Raw genomic sequence first — 17,011 nt, forward strand, 5'->3', positions numbered from 1 at the left:
GTATTTCATTTGACAAATCCTTGCTTGATCAAAATAAAGGTGTCTCCTTTAGAAAATGACACACATGTCTTTACAGAATTATGTACAGGAAGAAGTAGAGCCAGAGATTGTTATACAGGAAACTCCTTATATTCCCACCTTCCAAAACCTAAATGTATCTTGCCCCAATGGGCTCCTCCTGACCTTCATTGGGAAAGAATCTGCAGGTGAGTGTTATCTGGGGTGGGCATGGGTCAAAAGCTCACACAGAAAATCCCATCATTGAAAAATGTGTCTCTTCGTATCAGTTCCACTTGTTGATCATGAACAACAGGTAATTCTCAAATCATGAGCATGGCAACAGTGAGCATTTTCAGGCACTTGCTATGATTGAGTCCTGTCCAAGTCCTTAGAAGCAGAGTTGGGAATTCAGTCTTGGTCTAGTGGTGGTAAATGCAGCTTTCTCTTTTTTTCCCGTTTATTTGTGTGTGTGTGTGTGTGTGTGTGTGTGTGTGTATGTGTGTGTGTGTGTGTGTGTGTGTGTGTGTGATTTTTAAAAATTCTGTTATATCCTTTTTTAATTATCTTTTTTAAAAATTTTATTAATTCATTCATATTACATCTCAGTGGTTATCCCCTCCCTTGTATCCTCCCATTCCTCCCTCCCTCCCATTTTCCCCTTACTCCCCTCCCTTATAACTGTGACTGAGGGGGAACTCCTCCCCTTGTATATGCTTATAGGGTATCAAGTCTCTTCTTGGTAGCCTGCTATTATCTTATTTTGTACATATACATTTATATTATTACACATATATACAATAGATTACCTATGTCAAGAAGAACCATAACACAATCAGGATTTATATAAACGTTACATTCTTAGTGTTTTGGCTATTTGTATTTGACAGCCTTGAAGAAAATATCTTTCCTATCTTGGTGCATCTAAATTTCTGAATGTAAATCAATCTCCATAACATATTGTCGTTATCAACTTAGAACACCTATCTAGACCTAAAAACATCTTAACCCCTAAACAATTAAGCTTCATTGTAAAACTAAGCTACCTGGTCTTCAACTCCCTCAGAGACTTGAGAAGGAGTAAAGTTGATTATCTGAGTATGCCAGAGTGGCGGTTAGAAATATCGAATGGCACCCAATCATGTTTAAACTTTTGGAGAGATCAGGGATACAAGGCACATACCTCAACATAATAAAGGCTATATACAGCAAGCCAATAGCCAAAATCAAATTAAATGATGAGATACTCAAGGAAATTTTTCTAAAATCTGGAACAAGGCAAAGCTGCCCTGTTCTTCCTGCCTCTACAGAGAGTCACAACACCCTTTGCCTGCTGACAAAGCAATGGGCAGCGAGTATGAAGAGGCTGGGATGAGTGCACACTTAGTGACTAAAGAAACCCACTTTTGATCCCATAGTTATAATTGTGAGTTAGTTATCTTGGTTCTGAGCATGGCACCTTACTTATTCTGATGAGTAAATAGGTACAAGAAAGACTTTATTAGTTAACCTGGATGTGTGTGTGTGTGTGTGTGTGTGTGTGTGTGTGTGTGTGAGAGAGAGAGAGAGAGAGAGAGAGAGAGAGAGAGAGAGAGAGAGAGAGAGAGAGAGAGAACTATATCTGGGATTGAGTTTGAGTCCATTCAGCTCTATATAAGAGCTCTTTTCCTTTTTCATTTTCTTGATGATAGCCTCTGGTTAGGGTAAGATGGAAGAAGCTCAGTGTAACTTTAATTTGCATTTTCTTGGTGGGCAAGGGTGTTGAAGTGTTTTTCATGTTTTTATTGGCCATTGTGTTTCTTCATTTGGAAAGTATCTATTCCACTCGCTTACCCATTTGGTTGGTTTATTTGCTCTTTTGGTTGTTTCTACATAGCTAGATTGAGCCTCTATTAGATAAACAACCACAAAGGTCCCCCCCCCCCAATCCTGCAGATTGTCTCTTAACTCTGTTCATTGTTGCTTTGGCTGTAGCTCAAGAAACAAGAATTTGCAAATGATACTGCATCAAATTGAAAAGCTACCCCCATAACACTTTGCGTTTTGGAAGGTATTTATGGGGTGCTTTCATCCTTGAGAGCAGCACAACACTGAGAGTTGTCTGGATGTGGTTAGATAGGAAAGGTTGCACTAGTTCTGACGGACAATGGGCACAGGTTAGGAAGGGTTTGAGTGAGAAGCTCCCTAAGCCTCTGAGCAACACAGGGTACTAGAGCATTGTTGTGGGGCAAGAACTTACTCAGAGTGGCGTGCCATCAGAGAAAATGCAGTCACTCAGACATTAAAATTCTACTGCTAAATCTTTTCACCCTGACAGGCTCTGAATTCGAAAGCCTGTATTTGCTCTGTGCTATTTGCTATGTTATTAAAGTAACCTTCCTCACTACATTCGAATGGAAAAGATCATCAAAGAACCAGTTTGGTGGTCCAGACACTCATGTCTAGAAGGAACCTTCCCTAGTCCTCAAACACAGATAAGAGAACAAAAACAAAAATAAGATAAAACCCAAGCCTCCATAGCATCACTCACCATACCAATAACTTTATTCTCTCTTGTGCTTTAAGAGCACCCTGTTGCAGATGCAGATCCCACCTGGGACCTCATGATCCGTCAGAGCTACCCCCAGAGGGTGAAGCACTATGAATTCTATAAAGCTGTGATGCCACCCATGGAGCAGGAGGCATCAAGAGTGATCACCAGCCAGGGCACCGTCGTTAAGTACATGCTGGACGGATCCACACAGGTTAAAGACTATAGCATCTAAATGACCTTCTCCACAGCCAACTAAAAGGCAATTGAACTATGAGTCAGGAGCAGTGTGACATCATGGAGGGGGAACAAATAAAACACAAGGGTACCTTAAATGACAAATTAAAAGTAATGTAGTTTGAGAGAATGTAGTGTATTTAGGCTGTCTCTGAAAGCCAGGGTACAAATAATATATATGGTATTTTTATATATGGCCTAAGGTTGCAGACTCAATATGTTCACCTATTCCCTCTCAACCCACCTTAAAGCACTAGAGGAAAAAAATCCTTAAGTACTAAATTTTCAACAGTGCTAGAAAGCAAAAAAAAGATGTGTCACTAGTATAAGAAGTATTTAGGGAATTTCTAGAAAATGAAAGGTGGGTAGGTTTAGACTCATAGAGAAATAAGGACAAAGTTTAAAATATATACAAGGAAAAAAAACTTCCAAAATTAAGAGAGGACTTTGAACAGACAGGTTTGCCTCTGGGCTATGAAAATCAAGGTAGTTCTACAGGTAAATTCATCTTGTAGAGGCTTAAAATCAGAAGCCATACAGCCCGGAAACCACATGCCTTGGCCCCCCCCATTAAAAGGTCAAAGGGAAGGGCATCTATAAGCAGACAGTATACCAGCAAGAGCCGCAGAGAGTTCCCCAGGTGAAGCAAGACCAGGTATCTAAGATTCCCAAGAATATAAAGACAAATTCAGTATTTTTAAATCACCTAACAATAAATACTTGAATATAAATTTTAGATGAGTAAAAATAATATAGACAGAGACTCAAGAAGATAACAATCTATTTTTTATTGTAACTGTTATGGGTGCGGTGAGAGAGTTCAGTGGGTAAGGACACTTGCCACCAAACCTGATGAACTGAGTTTGCTCTCCAGAACTCACATGGTAGAAGGAGGCATGAGACTCTGGGAAGCTGATGTCTGATTGTCATATTATCTGCCATTATGTACACATATATACATACATACATGCATGCATACATACATACACACAGAGAGAAATAAACAGATAAATAGTAGATAGATAGATAGATAGATAGATAGATAGATAGATAGATAGATAGATAGATAGATGATAGGTGATAGATAGATGAATAAATAAAATTAACTTTAAAATTTAGTATGAAATTGCTGTGGAAAAAAATCAAGGGTTCTTAAAAATTAAAAGTAATTGTGAAAAGCCAAGAGATAGGAGGGGGTGACTTATAAGAGAGAAAGAAGTTAAGAGGTAAACTGGGCATGGTGGTGCAGGCCTTTAATCCCAGCACTCCAGAGGCAGAGGCAGGTGGATTTCTGTGAGTTCGAGGCCAGCCTGGTCTAAAAAGCGAGTCCAGGACAGCCAGGGCTATGCAGAGAAACCCTGTCTCAAAAAACCAAGAAGAGGAGGAGGAGGAAGAGAGAAGAAGAGGTGGAAGAGGAAGAGGAGGAGGAAGAGGGGGAGGGAGAGGAGGAGGAGGGAGAGATGGAGGAGGAGGAGGTGTGGAAGTGCAATATACACAAAATAGAATTTCCAGAAGAAAATAATGAGAATGAAAGATGAAAGTAGTGCCATGTGAAACCTTTCTGGTACTGAAAAGCTTACTTCAAACTCATCCCAGCCACCAAGTACCAATCTGGGTTGATGCTAATTTACCTTTAAGTGTCATCTTGCTACCTAGAACTATATAGGTAGCCTGCAAAGCTCCTGAAAAGACCAGGAAGAATTAGGAGAGTTGCAGGGACAGCCAACTTCCTTGTCATACTCACGGGAGGCTGTGCATATGGATATCCACGGGGTATCTATGATACCTAGAGATGGCATTCATCCTTGGTAGATCATAACAGAAATCAGACACTAACAATAGAATAAAATTTAAAATATGATTGTTTCAAAATTGTCATCTGTATGACTTTCCAATTATACAAAATAAGGATGAAGAATAGAAAAACATGAATCCAACACAAGAGTGGGGAATAGAAATAAGACAGAGGTGGGTAGAAATATCAAATCATAATCTCCACTGTATCCAGGTACTAATCAACCATCTGATGGCACCTTCTGGTGCCCAGCACTGAGGTCTGCCCTCAGCCTTTCTTCTTTAAATTATTTCAAGCCCCAAAATGTTGGGTATGCTGCTGGCTGTGGACAGGCCTCCTCTTGGCTTCTGAGAATTCTGAGTGTTTGTTTTCCTTCAGATTCTCTTTGCAGATGGTGCTGTGAGCAGCAGTCCGGATTCAGGTCCTGTTTACGTATCTCCTGAGATGTCTGCAAGCCCTCATAATGGAGAGTTGGGGTACTCAGTTTCTCAGCCCAAATCAGAAACAGCACCATCTGAGATCACCATTACAAAGAAAGGTAGCCACTGACGGTTCTTGGCTTGCAGGACGTAGTTTTCAAAGGCTTCACAGGTGGTCAATATTATGATGATGATGCTCCCCATTTTGATATATACATATCTACTCATGTTCTCACACATGAATACACGAATTGTCATTATCAACCTAGAGTTGCTTACTATTTCATGAACTGCTTTTTCCTCTTTATAATAAATAATGCACCCTTTCCAATGCATAACAAACAGCCTCCTATGTTGTACCCCCTTATACATTAACTGGACCATCTCGGGTGGTGTTTTAGGGGCTCCCTAACTGGATACTAACAAGACTGAGTCAGCATCCCTGGGATGCTGTTGACCTTCTTTTAAACTTCAGACATGGCCTCCCAGAAGCACCTATGTTTCCAACAGTTTCCAAAGCAGAAAGGAAAGGACATATTGAAGTGCATGTGTTCTCAGGAGACTCTTGATCCTGACCCTGACCCTGACCCTCTCCCTGTGCATCTCATGCACCTCATCTGCCTGGAGTCCAAGGCTGCCAAAACAAAGCGCCAACATTTTGTGCCCCCCCCCCATTTTTTTTTTTTTACTGGTTGACTTGTGGCAGTTGGGGCATAAGGGATGTTAGGTAGTAGTCAATAGTGTCTGCAATAATTGAGATCAAAGATCAAAGGGTTTCTGTTTATAGCCCTCCCACTAGCACAAAATGCAAAGGGAGGCCTCCTTACCCATGGCAATGCCAAGTATTCTCAAAGCTTCAATCACTTCCATAACTAATCAGCGAATCTTGTTGCTGTTTGACCAGTAGTGAGGGTGAATCCTCAAGAGGGCTTATTGAGTTTAGTTCATGGGAGCTTCCCCAAGAATGATTTATGTTTTAGTTTTAAGGCTACATAGGTCATCCACTGTAACAGTTTCTTTTAATTTGTTTTGAATTGCTTAAATCTCTTTCTAACATTTATCTTCAAATCTCTGTGGTATGCCTAGCATATTTTAACCACTGATTCTCAATTGCTGAGATATAATTTATAGCCTTATGCATGATCAATAATTCAAACCTGTGCTTGGAAACAGCGTACATCATGTAGGGATTGAGTACAGTGTTCTCTTTGTGTTTATTATATGAAACTCGTTAGTTGTGTTTTCCAGATACCTGAGATCAGCAACCTTTTCTGTCCAGGGCAGGGCAGTCAATCTTACAGACTCGGCAGGCCATGTGTTCTCTGTCACTATTACTCAGCAAATCTGCTGGAGCCTGAAGGTTCTCTTTGATAATACATAATTCAATAAGCCTCGGATCTGTGGCGTCCCAATAAAGAACTGTTTATGAACACTAAAACTTGAGCTTGATATCATTTTCATGCATCATAAAATATTCTTAAGTTCCTCTTGGCTGCTTAGAAATATGAGGCGTCATTACTTCACAGACAGCACAGAACAGGCTGCCAGCCTCACTTAGAAAGCTCCCAGCCCTTTCTGTATACCCTCACATGCTTTTAACCCCCCCTCCAGTTTACTCTGCAGTATTTACATTTACTGAAAGGCAAGCCTGTTCACTGTTGTGTCCCTTATGCTCGTACTTGCATTATTTCAATAATTATATCTTCAGATATTATTTCCATCAATGTTTTCCTCTTTTGTTTGTAATTCTCATAAAACATATTAGACCTTCTTTTTATTACTTCAGTGTAAATTATTGGTTCAAGTCTAACTTTGAGCTCTTCTAATGTACATTATATCTTCTATTAAAACTTCACATTCATCTGTTTAAATTTCAGTTGTTACATTTTCCCCATACATTTTTCTTATTTCTAATCTGTCTTCTCTGATTTTTATTAAATGTTTTTAACGGAAATATAATTATATCATTCCCCTCCCCTTTTCTCCTTTCAACCTCTTGCTCCCCCTCACCCCTCTCAAATTGATGGTGTCTAGTTCTTTGACCATTGTTGGTACACACATGTAAATATGTAAATGTATACATATGGCCTGCTGAGTCCACTCAGTATGTATATGATTTCAAGACTGACCACTTGGTACTGGACAGCCAATGAGAGTGCTCAACCCTGGAGAAGATTGTCTTTTCCTGTCACAGCAGTCATTAGTTGCCTATAGCTCTTTGTCTAGGGGTTGGGCCCCATTTTGTTCCCCCTTCCCAGTTAGCCTTTCTGTTGCCATTATCATTGTCCCTTCTCTTGGTCAAGCAGTCATAAGCCTGAGGCATCCTGAGTGCAGTTTACCCATCTTGTTCTCCAGAAGGCAAAATCCAATAGCAGCCTTCGTGGTCTTCTGTCCCTTACAGTCTTTTTTACCGCCTCTTCCACAATGGTTTCTGTGCCTTAAGTGCATGAGCTGTATTGTAGATATATGTGTTGGGGCTGGACTCCCCACAATCTGTTGGTCACTGTGTTATGACCTGTTGTGGGGTCAAAGCTTCTTTGATGTGAGGTAAGAGTTATACTTATCTGTGGGTATAGCAATACGTTTTAGAATGCAAGTAGGAATTATGTTGGTCTAGTAAAGTGGTGGTAGCAGGTTCTCTTCTAAGACACTTGACTTCACTAGTCCCTGGTAATTGGATAGGTTTCTAGTACCAAGCACGACTCCCCCTATTGAGTGAGACTTAAGTCCAATTACACAGCTTTTGGTTACCACCAAGATATGAGTGCCACTATTAAATCTCTAGGTATCTCTCGCCATGTTGGTTATTGGTGTAGTTCGTAGGCATTAACAGCTAGACAGGACTACTGACTGCTCCCATCTCTTCACAGCTTACGTAATAAGCTATAATAAGCTAGCATACAGGAAGGAGGCTTTTCAGTTAGATCCAGCTCAAATCTTCCAGGTCCTGTGTCTGAAATATGCAGTATCTTAAGAAATAGGCACTTACCTGCATGAAACACACAAGCAAATGGATGGAGCTAGAAAATATCAAGTAAGATAACACAGACCAAAAAAAACAAACAAAAAACCAGCAACAAGAAGCGAGCACCATGTGTTCCCTCTTTTCTACAGCTCCTAGCTCCAAAGTTTGAGGTGTGAGTGCATAACCTGGGGTACCAGAATCCAGGAAAGTAAAAAAAGACCATGAGAAAGGAGAACTGGAGAGGGAAGATCATGATGCGGGTGATAAAAAGAGGGAAATTAGAAAAATGGAGAGGAAGTCAATACCGAGGGAGAGGAGGGAGAATGGACGAACAACATCAAGGGCGCTTGATAAAGCCTCAAGGAATCATAGTACTTTATACTTACCTGAAATTATACGATATGTATTTTTAATGAAACTGTGCCACTTGGGATGACAATGCCCCCTACAAATGCAATATACTATCTAACAAATAACGGGTATGAGAAACCTCTATTGGAGTTCTTGGTTGGGTTTGTCCAAGTAACTCCCAAAAACATAGAGGCTATTGCTGTGGCCCCCTGTTGCTTCTCAGAGGGTAGAGGTAACCTGCCTCCTATTTACTTACGCTTCCTGCCCTTTTCCACCTGCAATCTCCCATTTCAGACCCTGAGCCCCTTCAGTTGCTCCTCCAACTCTCCATTAAAGTGCTTGTACTTTGGTGCTTTTTGACTATTGCATGGCCATTTTCTATTTGTGTTCCTTTAATACTAAATTATTTGCATTTCTTTGCAAAACAGTTCTGTTTCAGGAAGGAAAATACCAGGGATCCGATATTAACCCTAATGTTAAATTATTCTTCTGAGTGGGGTTGGGACGGTCACCTAAGCGGCGGTCGTTCTCACACAGAGGCCCACATCCACAATGCTTGTGGTTATATACCGGCAAGCGTTTCTTCTGCCTTCTGTGCCCCACACGCCAGGTCCGAATGCTGAACACTTGCCCGGCCGTGCTAGGGCACAGTGGCCGAAAGTGTACACTTATTCTGCTGCCTTTGAGAACAGCTCTTTGCACTGTCCAGCCTCATACCTCACCCCACGCACTAGCCTGAGTGAGCTCTGACTTCCTTCCCTTCCTCAGCCCTCCGCCTCCCCAGTTTGAGAAGGCTCCACAGGGCAAAACTGTCTTCAGGACGAGCTTTACTTCCTTGGGTCCCCGCCTTGACTCAGGCCTTGGCTCATGCTGACCATATCATTCAGTTATCACTTCCAACACACTTGCAACTAACAAACATTTGCTGGCCGTTTTAGTTATTTTCTCTGGAATTCTTGGCGTCTAGTTGGTGGTGCTGCTGGAAATGGAACACCAGCTATACCTCTTCCTAGATTGGCCCCTGCAAACCTTCTTCGCTTTATCTATTTGTGCACTTAATAAAGGAAGGCAGTAAAGATTTCAAAATCTGCACATGATTCTTTGTGTTCTTCCATCTCTTTTCCTTTCACACTTAGGTTCTCCTGTCTCTGCTGTTGCCAACACTGTGTTTGTTTATATCTAGTGCTGCCTGTCATCTCTGCTTCTCTAATATTTTCTGACTATTGCTCATGGTTCCTTTATGACTAATTTTCCATTTTCCTGCCAAAAGCACCCGACTTATCTTTTGACCACATTGCTATCCCTCTTAAATGTTTCCTGTAGGAAATTCCAAGATCTGTAGTGTGCCCTAAAGATAATACTTTACTGGACCCATGCCTCCTTCTCCATCTCCAGTCTCTCCTCTGAACCAAAATTTATCCCCTGATTAATAAATTTCACAGAAGTGTCTTCACATACCATGCTGTCCCCCTTCCATCCGCTCCCTGCCCTAATTCCATTATCTTTCTTGTATCCTTATGTTGGCATGACTCTTCCACGTCTTTTGGCAGGAAAATAAGAGAAGGCAGGGGAAGAGAGGAAAGAGAGGAAGTAGAGAAAACTCCACACCAAATACTTGGTCCCTCTTCTGGGGGATTCATGCGTGTTCTGCAGCTGGCACCATGCTCCTCTGTGATGCTGTTCTGGAAGTATTAACAAGTCACAAACAAATCCTAGGCCAGTAGGAGGGCCGAACTTACTGCACATCTCCTCTTCAGTTCTTCCCACTTATTGAGTCCCTGTACTTGGAATTAACAGTCCTGCTCCAGTGCATGAACACTTTATGTTCTGAATCTAGAGACTCTTCCCAGAATTAACCATTCTTGCCTTTCTGCTTGTAATTTGTTTCTATGTCTGAGTTGATCTTATCATTGAGGCCTGGTTATCCTGGGGGAAAAATCTGATTTATGATTTTTCTTAGAAGTGGTGAAAATCTACCTGGATAGAGAGGATTGAGATATTGGTCTGTGACCCATGAGGATCTCTATGATTCTACACCTGTGCCCTCCCCACCCCCAGACGTTGAGGAGGGTGGAAATAGGAGCATGTGCGCAATGGTGGTTGATGTAATGACCCAATTGTACAAAGTCATTTCTGCTAATGAGAATCCAAGGAAATGCCTGGCTAGTGAGGGTCCCCAGATTCAGAACGGACAAGATAGAGGAGATTAAAAGTTTCATAGGCAGTAAGAGATAGATTTCATATGCAGGAGGAAAGTGGCACATCAAAAAGTGGAATATAGACCACACAATCTGGGATTAAGAGACAAATAAGGGAGCTTAAAGCTGTACAGAAATAAGCACAATGGTTTTTGTCCACCAAACAAGTACTTGCACACGTGTGTGTATGTCTAGAGGAAGGTGACGGCAAGTCAGCCAAGTTTCAGTACCCAAACTGATCTATTAGTAACCTGACTTTCCCTATTGAGAAGTGATATAATTGATGGCTACTGCTTTGGCTTATCTATGCCACCATGTCTAAAGAAGTTTATGCTGTGTCAGAGCTTAGTGAATAATCTATGACAGGGTTATGATCACATTGCTCTGTCTAACTGTCCTTGAACACTCACAGGAAAAGGTCACAAAAACCAAACATCAATGGCACATAAGAATGAAGTCCACGATGCTCTCCCTGAGGTGGTTCAAACAATAACTCCTATGGACTCCGCTGGCACCTGGTTTACAACAACACCTGATGGAAATAGAATTGGCACCAAAGGGCTAAAGAAAATCCCAGGCTTGAGTCCGCTTTTGTCCTTCCAAGCTACAGATCCCATCAATGGAACGGTATGACAAACTAGTGGGCATCACAAAAATATCTAAGCCATTAGAGTCCTAGGACACACAGAAGAAGGTGTGGCAAATTCTAACTTTCAAATATTTGTTAGGTGGTAGATGGATGTGAGGGTGGGTAGGTGGGTGGGTGGGTAGATGCAAGGGCCCATTGTTCTCAATCTAAAATTATAAATACTGCTGATAACAAACAAATTTCTACCTTCTCTGTAGGTAGAATACATGGTCTAACCCACAAATCCTTTCTTTCCTTCTTCAGTCATTTCCAAAATAATATCACAATCTCTGAGTTTGCTATTTATTTTTCCTTTGTAGGACTCAATGTGACTAATCATTTTAGAAAATCTGGCCTTTCTTATGCTTATTTTTCTTGAGGTGGTTAGCATGGTTGGGTTTTGGTTGTTGCTATTTTTGTTTGGTTTGGTTTGGTTTGGTTTGGTTTGGTTTGGTTTGGTTTTTTTGTTTTGTTTTGTTTTTTTTTGTTTGTTTTTGTTTTTATTTTTGTTTTTGTTTTTTTTTGTTGTTGTTGTTGTTTTGTTACATCAAGTAACTGCAATTCAGCCCTGGGGTAGAGTGTGTAAATTAATATGTTCTAGTTATAAGTGTTCATTTTCACCATGGATCCTATCCCCACCATGGAAAGATGAACCAACAACTACAGCCAGGATCAAGCTTTCCTTAAGCACTAGCTACCTAAGCGAATATGAGCAGTGTCAGTAATACACACTGAGGATGCTCCAAGCCACCCTCTCTGCCCTCTCCATATAGTAACTCATTCAGTGTTTACAACAAACTATAATTTCTGTCTCACAAAGAAAAGAACTAAGCTAGAAAATTTGAGTGCTTTGTCTAAGGTCGCACTACAAACAGAAGAGACATGCCAGACCCTATGTATTTAAGTGTGCAAGAGTTGAGAGTAAATGCAAATGTTTGGGTTTCTTTTTTTTACAGCCCCTGCCCTGAGTATTATATTTTATAGGAATGAGTACTACCCTGGTAAGGAGGCCTGGGATTTTACCCCAGTCATCATCAGTCCTTAGGAGAGTAGGACCCTGGATCGGCTTCAAGAAATAGTAGTCATTCTTCCAAATAGTTGGGAAGATTAATGTCTCACACTTACTGGGGATTTGGAAATGTTCTTGTAACTACATTTATTACTAGCACTTATAATAATACTAATCACTAATCATCCTATACTGTGATTAACAGAATATGTCTGTGTAATGTGGCATTCTAGACTATTTGAGTGGGTCTAAACAGCTATATGTAAACACCTCAATTTGGTCAAGAGTTAGCATTAATAAATATTATCCCAGTGGTCACTGAGTATAAAATTCTTCATCAGTATCATCTCATTTAAGTCACATAATATTCCTAAGAAAATACTAATATAGCTCAATCTTTCGTCGGAGGTAAGTCGTGAACAGAGAGGCTCATCAGCATACCTACATCACATTGAACAGTGAACTCAGACAGTTCGTTTTCAAAGGTCACACTCTCAGCACATCATGTGGCCTCATTGACTCAGTTTTAAGGAAGTTTTGGGACAGGAAATATAGTACAATTGGTTCAGCAAAGTCATCCGCTAGGAGGCCCAAGAGCCGTCCACATGCACAGCATCTGGAATCCCTCAGGTCCATACACAGCACGCATGGCAGGCAAACAAGTGCGTACAGATGTGGGTCCCCTCTCCTCCACAGGCTCCATTACCATGCTAATGGCCACCTTGCAGTTCACTTTATCCGGGGTGGTTGTGCAGAGCAGGAGCTTCACAACACAACAGCCTAGTGTGCCACATATATCTCATCTCAATAGTTTGCAAGGAAACAGACCCTACGACCTGTATCTCAGACCGACCTCTATCAACCCAGTCCTGATGCTGTGGTTTGTGTATATTTAAATGTTCCCTGTCATATAACTCCTGAGTGACGTTGGAATTATTTTTCTTAATTTCTATAAGCCTAACTTCTCTCATCTGTATAATTTAGGAAAAGCCTAAATTTCCCTATCCACTTCAGGAACCATTGAAAGAAGTAGATAACGAAGCTTCCCGTTCATTAAGCATGGAAATGCGCTTGCTGGGGTCTAGCCCTCCGGCCTGATGGCCCTGCTCTGCTTCTCATGTTCAGGTAATGACTACTCGAGAAGATAAGGTGGTCATCGTTGAGAGGAAAGATGGAACCCGGATCGTGGATCATGCAGATGGTACCAGAATCACAACTTTTTATCAAGTTTATGAAGATAATATTATTCCTTCAGATGATGATGAAACAAGTGAGTTATATTTTTTCAAGACAGTGACAATGGAATTGTATACCTCTTTATCATGAAACAGGTAGAAAGATAGCTGTCACAAGCATTCATGAAAATAAGTCAGACAACCAGAGAATACCCACACAAGCCAAAGCAATGCCCTCTGGTCTGCATTGTGGTGATGATGATGATGGTGGTGGTGGTGGTGGCGGTCATGATGTTTATCTTCATGTCTTCATTTAGTTGTAAAAATTGTCCCTGTTTATTATATGCAGTATTTGAAATATTAGTATGTTGTGCAAAAGTCAAGCAAGGTACCTCATACATATCATGTTTTGTGTTGAAAATTCTTTAAAAGCTACACTTAGTTTTCTTTCTTTTTTTTCTTCTCCTTTATTAATTTATTCTTGTTACATCTCAATGGTTATCCCATCCCTTGTATCCTCCCGTTCTTCCCTCCCTCCCATTTTCCCCTTATTCCCCTCCCCTATGACTGTTCCTGAGGGGGATTACCTCCCCCTGTATATGTTCATAGGGTATCAAGTCTCTTCTTGGTAACCTGCTGTCCTTCCTCTGAGTGCCACCAGGTCTCCCCCTCCAGGGGACATGGTCAAAGGTGAGGCACTAGAGTATGTGAGAAAGTAATATCCCACTCTCCACTCTACTGTGGAGAGTGTTCTGTCCATTGTCTAGATCTGGGTAGGGGTTTAAGGTTTACCGCCTGTATTGTTCTTGGCTGGTGCCTTAGTTTGAGCGGGACCCCTAGGCCCAGATCTGCCTATCATAATGTTCTACTTGTAGGCTTCTAGGACCCACTGGATCCTTCTACTTTGCCATTCTCCCATGCTTCTCTCATCTAGAGTCCCACTAGGATGTCCTCCCCTCTGTTTTCAAATGTAATAGACTATATTTAGTTATGTCCTTCAAGATAGCTTGAAACTTGTTTACAGGGCAAATTTTAGGTTGGAGGTTTTGTAGATGTGTTGGTGTCACCTGTCTCCCTCCACTGGAAGTCCTGCTCAGCTATAGGAGGTGGCCACTTCAGTCTGCTTATCCCCTGCTGCCAAGAGTCTCCGCTAGAGTCACCCCCACATTCTCTCAAGAGCCTACCTATCACAGGTCTCCAGCTTGCCCCAGAGATGAGTGTCCCTTCTCTCACCTCCCAGCCCTCTTCTCCCCTCACTACCCTACCCTTGTTCCCTTTCCCACCTCCTTTCCACCCAGTTCTCTCTCTTTATCCATTTCCAACGTCTACATAATTTTCCCTTCTGAGGGGAATGCAACCATTCTCCCTTGCACCCTCTGTTATTTAGCTTCTTTGGGTCTGTGGGTTATAGCATGGTTATCCTGTACTTTATGGCTAACACCCACTTATAAGTGAGTACATACCATGTGTGTCTTTCTGGATCTGAGTTACTTCGCTCAGGGTGATCTTTTATAGTTCCATCCATTTGCCTGCAAATTTCATGATTTCCTTGTTCTTAATATCTAACTAGTATTCCATTGTGTAAATGTACCACATTTTCTTTATCCATTCTTCAGCTGAGGGACATCTAGGCTGTCTCCAGATTCTGGTGATTATGAATAAAACTTCTATGAACATAATTGAGCAAGTATCCTCGTGGAATGGATTAGTGTCTTTCAAGTGTATGCCTAGGAGTCGTATAGATGGGTCATGAGGTAGTACTACTTCCAATTTTCTGAGAAAGGCCCAGATTGGTTTCTAAAGTGGTTGTGCAAGTTTTCACTTCCACCATCAATGGAGGATGCTCCCCTTGCTCCACATTCTTGCCAACATGTGCTGTCACTTGAGTTTTTGATCTTAGCCATTCTGATAAGTATAAGAAGAAATCTCAGAGTAGTTTTGATTTTGGATATTAGCTTTCAGCAGGATGTAGGGTTGGAGAAGATCTTTTCCCAATCTCTAGGCTGCTGCTTTGTTCTATTGACAGCAGCCTTTGCCTTTTCAGTTTCATGAGGTCTCATTTATTAATTGTTGATCTTAGAGCCTGAGCTGTTGGTGTTCTGTTCAGGAAGTTGTCTCCTGTGCCAATGAGTTCAAGGCTATTCCCAACTTTCTCTTCTATTAGATTTGGTGTATCTGGCTTTATGTTGAGGTCTTTGATCCATTTAGACTTATGTTTTATGCAGGATGATAAATATGGATCTATTTACATACTTCTACATTCAGACACCCAGTTAGACCAGCACAATTTGTTGAAGATGCTTTGTTTTATTTATTTTTTTTGTATGGTTTTGGCTTCTTTGTTAAAAAAAAAATCAAGTGTCTATAGCTGTGTGGGTTTATTTCTGGGTCTTCAATTCAATTTCTTTGGTCAACCTGTCTGTTTTTATGCCAATTCCATGTAGTATTTATTACTATTTGCTTTAAACTACAACTTCAAATCAGGTACGGCAAGAAATCCAGAAAGTTATTTTATTGTACATGATTGTTTTGGCTATCCTGGGTTGGTTTTTTTTTTTTCATATGAAGTTGAGGATTGCTCTTTCAAGGTCTGTAAAGAATTGTGTTGGAGTTTTGATGGAAATTTCACCGAATATATAGATTGCTCTTGGTAAAATGGCCAATTTTATAATGTTAATTCTACCGATCAATAAGCATGGGAGATCTTTCCACCTTCTGATATCTTCTTCAATTTCTTTCTTCAAAGACTTGAAGTTTTTTGTTATACAGGTCTTTCGCTTGCTTGATTAGTTATACCAAGATTTTTATATTATTATTTGCTAATTTGAAGGATGTTGTTTCCCTAATTTCTTTCTTAGTCCATTTATGATTTGTTTAAAGAAGGCCTCCTGATTTTTTGGAGTTAATTTTGTATCCAGCCACTTTGCTGAAAGTGTTTATTAGCTGTAGGAGTTCTCTGGTAGAATTTTGGGACACACACACACACACTGTGTGTGTGTGTGTACATATATATGTGTGTGTGTGCATATATATATGTGTGTGCATATATATATAAATCTGCAAATAAAAATATTTTGACTTCTTCCTTTCCAGTGCATATCCCTTTGATATCCTTTAGTTGTCTATCACTAGTTAGAACTTAAAATACTATGTTGAATAGACATGGGGAGAGTGATCAGCCTTGTCTTGTCCCTGGTTTTACTGGAATTGCTTTAAGTTTCTCTCCATTAAATTTTATGTTGGCTATAGGCTTGCTGAATATTGCCATTACTATGTTTATATATGGGCATTATACCCCTGATCTCTCCAAGACTTTTGTCATTAAATGGGTGTTGGATTTTATCAAATGTTTTTTTCAGCATCTAAGGAGATGATTCTGTGTGGATTTTTTTCTTTCAGTTTTTTTATATAGTGGATTACATTGATAGATTTTCATATGTTGAACCATCCCTGCATCCCAGGGATGAAGCCTACTTGATCATGATGGATGATGTTTTTAATGAGTTCTTGGATTTGGTTTGCATGTATTTTATGGACTATTTCTGCATCAATATTCATGCAGGCTATTGGTCTGAAATTCTCTTTCTTGGTTGAATCCTTATGTGGTTTAGACATCAGGGTGACTGTAGATTCATAGAATGAATTTGGCAAAGTTCCTTTTGTTTCTCTTTTGTGGAGTAGTTTGAGGGGTTTGGCATTAACTCTTC

The 17,011-nt window shown here is 40.6% G+C and overlaps 1 protein-coding gene across 1 annotated transcript in view; it reads left to right on the forward strand.

Moving 5' to 3' along the window:
• Positions 1–17,011, forward strand: part of SPAG17 (sperm associated antigen 17) — a 209,574-nt gene that overhangs the window by 133,357 nt on the left and 59,206 nt on the right. Inside the window, exons 26-30 of the mRNA XM_084757928.1 lie at positions 77–206; positions 2,563–2,741; positions 4,938–5,097; positions 10,905–11,119; positions 13,255–13,399. Coding sequence (XP_084614054.1) covers positions 77–206; positions 2,563–2,741; positions 4,938–5,097; positions 10,905–11,119; positions 13,255–13,399 — 829 coding nt within the window. The remainder of the gene's footprint in view (positions 1–76; positions 207–2,562; positions 2,742–4,937; positions 5,098–10,904; positions 11,120–13,254; positions 13,400–17,011) is intronic.

Source organism: Acomys minous, assembly GCF_964271855.1.
Source record: "Acomys minous genome assembly, chromosome: 14".
Lineage (NCBI taxonomy): Eukaryota > Metazoa > Chordata > Mammalia > Rodentia > Muridae > Acomys > Acomys minous.